General features: G+C 35.2%; 1 protein-coding gene across 2 annotated transcripts; it reads left to right on the top strand.

The window, feature by feature from the left end:
- Positions 1 to 648: 648 nt before the first annotated feature.
- LOC134273516 (zinc finger protein 501-like) lies at positions 649 to 11,304 on the top strand. Of its 2 annotated transcripts, XM_062755715.1 has the most exons (4): positions 649 to 744; positions 4,834 to 4,941; positions 5,906 to 5,973; positions 10,233 to 11,304. In XM_062755715.1, exons 2-4 carry the CDS (start codon positions 4,866 to 4,868, stop codon positions 11,286 to 11,288), a joined length of 1,200 nt encoding a protein of 399 aa, XP_062611699.1. In that variant the 5' UTR covers positions 649 to 744; positions 4,834 to 4,865; the 3' UTR covers positions 11,289 to 11,304. The 2 variants fall into 2 exon arrangements, with proteins under 2 accessions (XP_062611699.1, XP_062611700.1); XM_062755716.1 differs by lacking the exons at positions 649 to 744; positions 4,834 to 4,941 and adding an exon at positions 5,063 to 5,162.
- Positions 11,305 to 11,525: the final 221 nt, after the last annotated feature.

Consider the following 11,525-nt stretch of genomic DNA (forward strand, 5'->3'; position numbering starts at 1 on the left):
TACAAAAATTTTCACATTTATAGAACGTGTAATTTTCACATGACCTTTGTAAACATTCCTTCTAATTTTCAGTCGGCGAGCAACTTCGAGCAAGCAGAAGAACATGTGAAAAAAATTATTTTCTTGTGTCGTACATGTTAGACATGTATTTTTAAAATATATTTACATTTAATCTAATTACATATACAGTAAAACTATTACAGAATAATTTCACCAAATACCTATAGAAAATTATTTTTACTGGTAAAGACAATGTCACATACCAGATAAAGGTCTGTCATGCGAAACACGAAGTGTGTGTATCTGCAAATGCACGGACACACTCAACACAGAAAAAGACCACTAACACTGATGATTGAGTTGTCGTTCGTTTCCTCCCCCTAGCGGTCAGTCGAAATGCTACAAAAGAGACACAAAAAGTGTACAGGTTGAAAACAAATGGCGAGACAAGAAATTGACAAAATGGATTTTCAGATTATTTCCTTGGCATGAAAAGGCAAATTAGAATAAAATAACTTGATAAAATTCTGGGCATGTAAATATTTGTTCGGGCTTGCGTAATTTGTTATCACACCTGCCCGAAGGGCATGTGCTGAAAAAAAAATTTGGCAAAGACTGCTTTCAGTTGTCGAGAAAGCATGAGAAAACCAAAATCAAAGTACTGAAAGTACTGGAAAGCGTCTATAGGTGCAATGAATGCCTAATTTCCGGGCTCATCCTTCCAAACAATGCCACAATGGGCAGGTACAGCACAACACCCTGATAAAGGTATATAGCTTGATAGAGCTGTATAGTTTTATTAAGGTATTACAAATACCTTGATCAATATAAGGAAATTAAAAAAAAAATTCTTTGTAAGTTTATATGTATGCTTTATGCATTCCATATCACATGAAACGTGGATATGAATACAAGTTATGCGCAGCACAGTTAAGGTTACAAATGGAAATATCGACGATTTTTTAAAATAAAAAATACATACTGTATTAGCAATTAGGATGGGCAATTCTTTTAAGGGATTCACTGATATAAAAAAAAATGTAATGTGGTTTAAATCTACATGTTGGGGACATTTAGATTTTTTATTTAGAAAAGTCATGTGATGTCGACGTAACATGACTTTGGCAATTATACTTGCAGTTTAAAGGTCATCTATAAATTTCAATATTGCAAGGGCATAACCAAGTTAAAAATCTTAGTTTATTTTATAATCCTTTTCAACACTATATGTAGTTTGTTAAAAGTGCTGCGAACCCATATAGATTCCCTTTTTTAATTGGTAAAATTTAATTTGTTGGACGGCAGGTTGAATATTTTGCTGGTCAACTAAATGAAATAAAGCTATAATTAATTGATTTGAAAGATTTCAAGAGGTTCGCAACACTTTTCAAATATCTTAATGCTTCTTGAGTTTACATGTAAAATTTTGACAAGATACATTGAGGGTATGCCCTTGCAATAAATCGATTTATTTGGGCCCTTCCATTACTTTTTCAATGAATCTGCATACAAACACACGACAGTATCGCTTGTCTGGAGAATGCAGTTACAGTTTATAAATAAAATACTAAAATAGACATCGCATCCAAGTCAACGGCTTTTTATTCTACTGCAAATAATATTTTATTTGAGAACAAAAGATATTTTTCATTGTACAAAATGTGACTTGATCAGCCTCTCACCATGCTCACTGTGTACTACTACTGTATTACTAATAGTAAGTTTGTATGTAGTATACAGCTATCCAGCTGTTTGAAATAGCAAATAATTTCATTAGGGCCCCGCAAGGATTTGCGGGTGCCCTATAGTAATCACTCTGTCTGTCCGTCTGTCCGTCTGTCATTCTTCCGTCCACAAATTTTCTGTTTTTTCCTAATAACTTTTTTTATGGTTGATCAATTAAGTTCAAATTTGGTATGGTAGTTCAGTAGGCAGAAAGACATATTTTGATGCTAAGTTTGTTATACGCCCGTCTTAAGACGGGACGTATTATGTTATAGGCTTCGTGTCCGTCCGTCTGTCCGTCCGTCCGTCTGTCCGTCTGTCTGTTAGCTTTTTCGTTTCCGGCTCATAACTTTAATACTACTAGGCCTAGGAATATCAAACTTTGTCATCTGATGCATCTTGGGTAGAAGGTGTGTCGCGCACAAAAAGTAGGTCGCTCTGACCTTTAATTAAGAAGTTATAGCCAAATATGGAAAAATCCTTTCCGGCCCATAACAAGAAAACCATAAGACTTACAATCATCAAACTTGGCCAGTTTATGCGTCTTAGGTAGAAGGTGTGTCACGACCTATTTCAAGGTCACTGTGACCTTTAATTTAAGTGAAATTAAAAAAAAAAATATGTCTTTTTACTATTTATTTACACATCCCAAATAATGTAAGAGTATTGCACTGTCCTTATTAAAAAAGTGTTAAATCAAGAAAATACTTATTTTATTAAAGCATATACTTGACAGCATTTATCTATAACAAATATAATGTATGTTACAGAAATCCTACCTCTCCCTTGAGTGTAATTATCAAGCACTGGTCAAGAAAAATTTTGATAACAGAAAATTGCATGTCAAATTAGAGAGAAATTAATGGGTTTTGAGTGCTAGGAGCTAACTGCCAGAGCATTGGTGTTATCTGTCCCTTGAGTATTGGGCAAATGGGTAAGCCTGTTTGATTAAAAATAGGCTATAGCTTTTGTTGACTAGCTTAATTTGATGAAAAGTAATTAAAACTAATTTGATATTGCATTGTAGACTAATCTGATATTATGTAATATTATTTATTTAAAAACTAATTTTATGGGGTGGGGTGGAATCAGCATGTCCATATGAATTACATATTAAAACCTGTTGGAAATTAAATCTCAACAAAAAAAAAAAAAAAATCTTTGAGTATTTTATATGTTTTTAAACAAAATTTATAGTAGATAGTGCAGACCCATTCATCTCTTGGTAGTAATGAGTAGACAAGCATCCAGTTAAAGATTAATTAATGAGTTCAATGTAGGAAGGCTAGCTGTCTCTTATCTGTACCCTTTTGCGATTAGACAGAAGAACTGCTGGTCAGTTTATAACATATGTCATTTGATGGCCAGCCTTTTTTTTCAAAATTAATTTGGTATAGATTAAGTTGTTAAGACTAATTTGATGATGGGCATTTGACAAGGTCTAACACAACCAGCACAGAATCTATCACTTATGTAATATTTATTATAATTGATGCCTACATCACAGGGGATGGATAAATATTTTAAGGAATGGAAAAATCATCGAAATCTTAGAATCACGGGCAAGTTTGATGTGATTTTCTTGCACCTAAACTGTTCAAGAAAATTGTAATTTTTTTGACGGGCGTATCATGCTGTGGCGCGGCACTTTATTTTTCTATGTCCTCTGGTTTGGAGCTGGGGTTGTGGGGTAGATTCCTTAACTTTATATAAGAATGAATTGGCAAAGAGAGATAACTGCTGAAGATGTTCCCATTGTAAATTGAATACTGCAATGAGTCCATTGGGATTAATTAGCTTTCCTCCTGAAGAAAATTCAAAGCATTATCTTTATCTGTCACATTGAGATGAATTACCACCTCTGTTTGCAAATGAAATTTGTAGTCAATTTGGAATGCTATGAAAACTCTGAAACATGGAGTTAAGTATAAATGTTTATACTTTATTTTTGTTAAAATATCTTACACAATGAGTTCTGATTTCATTGAATTCTAAAAATATTTGCTTTATGTAATTTCAGGAATATTATTATCAATTTTTAAGGTACCTTGATAAAAACCTCATTCTATCATTAATGAAAAAGTTCTTCTTGTAAATTTAAATGAAAATAATGAGAGAGAAGTACAATTAATCCCTTGGGATTAATTATCTAGCCAGATTAGCCTGCTGCAGAAAATTTGGAAGGCTTATCTTTAGCTGTCACTTTAAGATTAATGAAAACCTTTTTCTGCATTTGCTGTTTGTTTTGAAGTTAAGGTCAAGCCTTCATGATATTTGCATTCATTGAAGGAACATATAGAGTTGTTCTGAATTGTTTTGAATAATTCCGCAAGCTGCACCCTTATAATTCTATCCCATGGCGGGGCCCTTGCTGACTGGTCAGTTTTCTAGTTTTGTGGTATTTTGAAGACCTTATATTATGTGTGACATCATAGTAAACATTTCCCGTACAAATTAGGCCCCGCCTCCTTACTGTAACCTTAACTGTGCTGCGTGTTGAATATGTTGATTTTTAATTTTAAATACTGAAAGTCGAGTTCTGAGTTGTTGTCGTTAAACTCGCCCATGCATGTAAAGCACTCAAAGAAATCAGTATAAAATGTGTTGTGTGAGTAGATGTTATTTTATGCTTTCTTTTTTATACCAGAGTCCTTTTCATGCACGAGTGGACACACTGACAAAAACTCAGACCTTGACTTTCATGAATTTTCATTACATATAGCTTTATCAGCTGCAGGGTATTGTGCTACTCCTACAAGTAAGAGCCTCGGTTAATGTCCTTACGCTCCTTATATACCTCGGACTCTTACATCCGAAGGCCATTTTCTTATGAGCTCGTTCCGCCTGAGATTTTGGTCAGAAAGTATTTTGCATGAAACTCCAAGAAGAAAAGGTAAAATTTGGTGGTACCCAAAGAAAGGTCTTGTCACAAGGAATACACATGGGAAATATGAAAGTGATTTAGTCAAAGCTCCACTTCATCAAAAGTTATGGGCAAGGTTAAAGTTTTTGTGAGAGACTGATGAACAGATGAACGAGATTTAATGTCCCCTCGCTTTCATGATTTATTTAAGTTAATTATTTCTTTAAAAAATCATTCTTTTACAGAACTTTGAGAGCAATAGTTGAATAAACAGACCATGTCAGAGTTTGAGGTGGAGACATCTATATCCAGCACCAGAGATCCGGGATCTGATGAGGGAAAAGAATCTACTGGTATATATACATACATATAAATACAAACATTCTAATTGTAAATAATATATACATATTGCATTTAGTTGACTACCCCTGAAAAGAATGTGAATTATTCCTTTATTCTTCTACAGGACTTTGAGATCAATAACTGAATAAACAGACCATGTCAGAGTTTGAGGTGGAGACATCTATATCCAGCGCCAGAGATCCAGAATCTGACCAGAAAGAAGAATCTATTGGTAAAAGTTCTTAGTAAATAATATATAAATATTGTATTTAGTTGAGGGTTACATTGAACATTTTCATCCCAAGAATACCATTGTCAACCGAGGTGTTCAACAAGGGTCTTCATCATGTTCATGGGGTGACAATTTTCAATGTAACACTCAACAATATGCAATATTTATTGTATTATTTTGAAAGTTCTAAACAAATACATACAACAGTAAACCTTGCACATATAAGTTTTGTGCACTCAACATTTGTTTGGGATATCACCATTCGTCAAGCAATGTTGACTATTGCTACACTAGAGGGCGTGGTTTCATTACACAGAGGAAGGCTCAGGTTCAGAGTTTTCCTGATCAAAATTTGTCTGTTCTCTGTAGATGCTGTAGTGGTTGTTGTTTTTGTCATAAACTTTTCATATTTTCATCTTCTTCTAAAGTACCAAGTTTGCAAAAAGTATCCTTGAGAAAAGGAAATTCAAGATTTCCAAAGAAAAAAAAGAACTCTGGGGTTTTTAGGTTGTCAAAAGGTTGAGAGGGGAAGGGGCTGTAATTTGCCCAGTTCCAAATAATTAAAAGTAAGTGTTTTTCCCAATTGTATGAATGAAAATTCCAAAAGAGAATTCTCATGTCTCTTTTCTGCATAAATATTTAAATATTAATATATGATATATTTATCTGAGTGGCCTAAATTACTCTCTTTATTCATCTGTTGTACTTCTTCTGTCATCTTGACAAATTTTTTTTGATTGTAGAAGAGGAGTTGACCTTTGACATCTCTGACCCTGAGGTAGAAGGTCATCAACACAAAGTAACAGTAAAGGTAAGTCAAGATTTTGGTGACAATGTCCTGTAGTAATAACAGTAAAGGTTAGTCACGATTTTGGTGACAATGTACTGTAGTAATAACAGTAAAGGTAAGTCAAGATTTTGGTGACAATGTCCTGTAGTAATAACAGTAAAGGTAAGTCAAGATTTTGGTGACAATGTCCTGTAGTAATAACAGTAAAAGTAAGTCAAGATTTTGGTGACAATGTCCTGTAGTAATAACAGTAAAAGTAAGTCAAGATTTTGGTGACAATGTCCTGTAGTAATAACAGTAAAGGTAAGTAAACATTTTGGTGACAATGTACTGTAGTAATAATAGTGAAGGTAAGTCAAGATTTTGGTGACAATGTCCTGTAGTAATAACAGTAAAGGTAAGTCAAGATTTTGGTGACAATGTACTGTAGTAATGTAGTAATAACAGTAAAGGTAAGTCAAGATTTTGGTGACAATGTCCTAAAGTAATAACAGTAAAGGTAAGTCAAGATTTTGGTGAAAATGTCCTGTAGTAATAACAGTAAAGGTAAGTCAAGATTATGGTATCAATGTCCTGTAGTAATAACAGTAAAGGTAAGTCAAGATTTTGGTAACAATGTCCTGTAGCAATAATCATCATACAAAAAGAAAAACGTTCAATCTTTTGAAAATGAAGTAGGGGTGGCATAATTGACAACAGCGTTTTAAGGTTACCTGAGTAACTCAGGTGACCTTTTGCTATCCGTTTTGTCCGTTGTCATTCGTCATGTGTTAACATTTGAACATTTTCAACTTCTTCTCTGAAACCACTTAACGAATTTAAACCAGATTTGGTATACAGCATCTATGGGTGAAGGGAAAAAAATTGTGAATTTAATGGTCCCCACCCCCCCCCCCCCCTGGGGCCTGAGGGGTGGGTCCAAAACCTTTAAAATTAATGCAATCTTTAAAAATCTTCTTCTTTACTCCGGGACATCAAGCAGGCAAACTGTTTGCAAGATTGTAATCAGCATTGAGTCCTCTACCAAAATTGTGAAATTCATGGCCCCAGGGTCAGGGGTTCTAGTGCTAGGGTGGGGCTATATGGATTATATAGTGAAAATGCATGATTTCTTTGAAAATCTTCTCTGCTCCTGGGTATTAAATAAACTAACCAAGGACATAGTTATGCTGAGCAAGAGTGCCTATTCCAAAATTGTGAATTTATGACCCCAGGGTTAGGGATTCTGGTGTTAGGGCGGGGCTCTATTGATTATATAGTGAAAATGCATGAATTCTTTGAAAATCTTCTTCATTACTTCAGGGTATTAAATAAACTAAGTACATAGTTATGATGAACAAGAGTGCCTCTTCCGAAATTGTGAATTTCATGACCCCAGGGTCAGGGGTTCTGGTGTTAGGGCGGGGCTCTATTGATCATATAGTGTAAATGCATTTATTCTTTGAAAATCTTCTTCTCTACTTCTGGGTATTAAATAAACTAACTAAGAATATAGTTATGGTGAGCAAGAGTGCCTCTTCCAAAATTGTGAATTTTGTGGCCCCAGGTTCAAGGGTTCTAGTGTTAGGGTGGGGCCTTATAGATAATATAGTGAAAATGCATGAATTCTTTGAAAATCTTCTTCTCTGCTCCTGGGTATAAAATATACTAACCAAGCACATGGTTATGTTGATCAAGAGTGCCTCTTTCAAAATTGTGAATTTTATGGCCCCAGGTTCATGGGTTTTGGTGTTAGGGCGGGGCTCTATTGATCATATAGTGAAAATGCATAAATTCTTTTAAAATCTTCTTTTCTGCTCCTGGGTATTAAATAAACTTAGTGTATAGTTATGATAAGCAAGAGTGCCTCTTCCAAAATTGTGAATTTTATGGCCCACGGTCATGGGTTCTGGTTTTAGGACAGGGCTCTATTGGTTATATAGTGAAAATGCACAAATTCTTTGAAAATCTTCTACTCTGCTCCTGGGTATTAAATATACAAACCAAGCACATAGTTATGTTGATCAAGAGTGTCTCTTTCAAAATTTTGAATTTTATTGCCCCAGGGTCAGGGGATCTGGTGTTAGGGTGAAGCTCTATTGATCATATAGTGAAAATGCATTAATCCTTTAAAATCTTCTTCTCTGCTCCTGGGTATTAAATAAACTAAGTACACAATTATGATGAGCAAGAGTGCCTCTTCCAAAATTGTGAATTTTATGGCCCACGGTCATGGGTTTTGATGTTAGGACAGGTTTCTATTGGTTATATCTTCTTCTCTGCTCCTGGGTATAAAATATACTAACCAAGCACATGGTTATGTTGATCAAGAGTGCCTCTTTCAAAATTGTGAATTTTATGGCCCCAGGTTCATGGGTTTTGGTGTTAGGGCGGGGCTCTATTGATCATATAGTGAAAATGCATAAATTCTTTTAAAATCTTCTTTTCTGCTCCTGGGTATTAAATAAACTTAGTATATAGTTATGATAAGCAAGAGTGCCTCTTCCAAAATTGTGAATTTTATGGCCCACGGTCATGGGTTCTGGTGTTAGGACAGGGCTCTATTGGTTATATAGTGAAAATGCACAAATTCTTTGAAAATCTTCTACTCTGCTCCTGGGTATTAAATATACAAACCAAGCACATAGTTATGTTGATCAAGAGTGCCTCTTTCAAAATTTTGAATTTTATTGCCCCAGGGTCAGGGGTTCTGGTGTTAGGGTGAAGCTCTATTGATCATATAGTGAAAATGCATTAATTCTTTTAAAATCTTCTTCTCTGCTCCTGGGTATTAAATAAACTAAGTACACAGTTATGATGAGCAAGAGTGTCTCTTCCAAAATTGTGAATTTTATGGCCCAGGGTCATGGGTTTTGATGTTAGGACAGGTTTCTATTGGTTATATAGTGAAAATACACTAATTCTCTGATAATCTTTCCTTTGCTCCTTGGTTTTATGCCAATGATCCAAGTATATATATTTATGATGAAGAAAGTTGCAGCTAGCAAAATCGTTATTATTTATGCCCCCCCCCCCTCCCTGGGTTTGGGGTGAGGGGGGAGGGGGTACAAAGTCTGAAAATAAATTAATGCTTTGAAATCTGCTCTTTGGTATTATTCAACCAAAGCAATGGTACCTCTTTCAAAATTATGAATTGCGAATTTCATGGCCTCGGATTTATAACACAAACCAAATTTAATCGTTTGAAAGTGTATTGTTGCACAATACTCAGGTGACCTATAAGGCCCGTGGGCCTTTTGTTTTTATTTGAAATGTCCAGAGAAAAGGTAATGACCTTGACCCAATCTTGGCTTTTATATAAAAGAGTAAAACTTAACCTCACTGATGCTATCACTTTGTGATATTGTCTTCTTGATTCTATGAGTATTTCATTAATTTTTAAATACAAGAAATACCTGGTATGAGAAGAATCCTACCATGAAGTGTAGCAGTTAAGTTCTTATCCCCCAAGGATTTTGACCAAAAGGCGTCTGTATGATGATGCTTTGTCAATCCCCGGATCTGAATCCCATTGAATATGTTTGAGATTTTTATAAGAAATGTAAAAGCCCCCCTCCCCTTTCCACACAATTTCGACGGTTTGGAGAGATCTATAAGCAGAAGGCATGACAGCAGATGGGTCAATCACTTATCAGGGATACATTATATATCCAACAGTAAAGGATTTCTTGCAGAAATTAGAGCAAGCTGTGGTCTTATTCCTAAAGATTAATTTGTGTTAATTTTCAATTTGAGGGTACATCATTTTCTTGACACTTTGCTAGAAATTTTGACGAGATACGTGAAATTTACGCAACATTGAGGTGAACACGTTAATTGGGTTTAGTGAATAGAAAGGAGTCTTTAATGATTTTCCCACTGGGCCAAAAAGCAAAAACTTACGTGGAAGCAACCCTTCAGCGGTAGTGTTGTTTCTTAACTGTTTAAATCACGACCCCGTGGGCACATATAGCAATGGGCCACAAGAAGAATAACTAAGGGAAATCTCTGGTTAAAAAACCCGGCATGGCCATAGTTACTGAGGTAAACGATGTGGCCCCATGATATCTTGATATCTAGACACATACATTGAAATAGCATTCACTTAGAGAAAGATTCTAATCTGTTCAAATCCGGGGTAGGGTAGGGCCACAACAAAGGGGACATCTGGTAAAAAAAAAAAAAAGAACCAAGCATGACCATAGTTATTCAGGTAACCCATGCGGCCCCTGGGCTTATTGATATCTTCTGTATAAATATCTTATATAGCATTACAATTGATTTGTCTGCCACATTTTCAGAAAGAAATGGCAGATTTTGCATCCAGATCAGAAAGACATCCTGTGAAATTAAACTATAGTGTAAATGAAAATAAATTTGGGAATTTCGAACAATCCATAAGTGCTTGTGCAAGTAAAGGGATCAGTGAATATAACATCTGTATGAAAACAATTAATCATCTACATGAATTACGGAGACACATGAGTATACCTACAGATGAAAAATCTTATAAATGTGATGTGTGTGGAAAGGCTTTCAAACACCCATATGACATACAGAGACACATGAGAACACATACAGGTGATAGACCTTATAACTGTGATGTGTGTGGGAAGGCATTCAAACTGTCACATCACTTAAAGTATCACATGAGAATACACACAGGTGATAGACCTTATAAATGTGATGTTTGTGGAAAGGCATTCAGCCAGTTGCTGATTTTAAAGAGTCACATGAGCACACATACATTTGAAAAACTTTATAAATGTGATGTTTGTGGAAAGGCATTCAGCCAGTCACGGATTTTAAAGAGACACGTAAGCACACATACAGGTGATAAACCTTATAAATGTGATGTTTGTGGGAAAGCATTCACTCAGTCAAGTACCTTACAGAGGCACATGAGGATACATACAGGTGATAAACCTTATAAATGTGATGTGTGTGGGAATGCATTTAAACTGTCACATCACCTACAGGATCACATGAGGACACATACAGGTGATCAACCCTATAAATGTGATGTGTGTGGGAAAGCATTCACTCAGTCAAGTACCTTACAGAGGCACATGAGGATACATACAGGTGATAAACCTTATAAATGTGATGTGTGTGGAAAGACATTCACTCAGAAAACTATCTTACATGCTCACATGAGGATAAAAACAGGTGATAAACCTTATAAATGTGATGTGTGTGGAAAGTCATTCAATTGTTCAAAAAACTTTAAAAGACATTGTAAGAAACATAGTGGTGACAAACCTTACATATGTGGTTTGTGTAAGAAAATGTTCTGTGAACAAGCGGATTTAAAGAAACACATGAGAACACATACATATGAGAACTTTATAATGTGATGGATTTAAAAAGGCATTCAAACAATCAGGTTACTTACATTCTTATTTGAGGACACATACGAGGGTTGTCCCAAAAAGTGGTAGACAATGTTTATAATTTTTATGGCGTCGGGCTTGCCCGATCGTCATCTAGCGATCGGTCAGGTTTACGCGACCGCACGTGTCAGTGGATGCATCTGAAATAGAAAATAGCAACAGTTGTAAACCTATTTCTTTTAAAACGTTCACAATGAATAA

Source organism: Saccostrea cucullata, unplaced genomic scaffold (genome assembly GCF_032062105.1).
Source record: "Saccostrea cucullata isolate Sc308-1 unplaced genomic scaffold, CSIRO_AGI_Scuc_v1 ctg14915, whole genome shotgun sequence".
NCBI lineage: Eukaryota > Metazoa > Mollusca > Bivalvia > Ostreida > Ostreidae > Saccostrea > Saccostrea cuccullata.

Coding starts and splice junctions, on each gene's coding strand:
- LOC134273516 (XM_062755715.1), top strand. CDS start 4,866: ATGTCAGAGTTTGAGGTGGAGACATCTATATCCAGCACCAGAGATCCG. Junction 4,942..5,905: donor TGAGGGAAAAGAATCTACTG/GTATATATACAT, acceptor TTTTGATTGTAG/AAGAGGAGTTGACCTTTGAC. Junction 5,974..10,232: donor AACACAAAGTAACAGTAAAG/GTAAGTCAAGAT, acceptor CCACATTTTCAG/AAAGAAATGGCAGATTTTGC.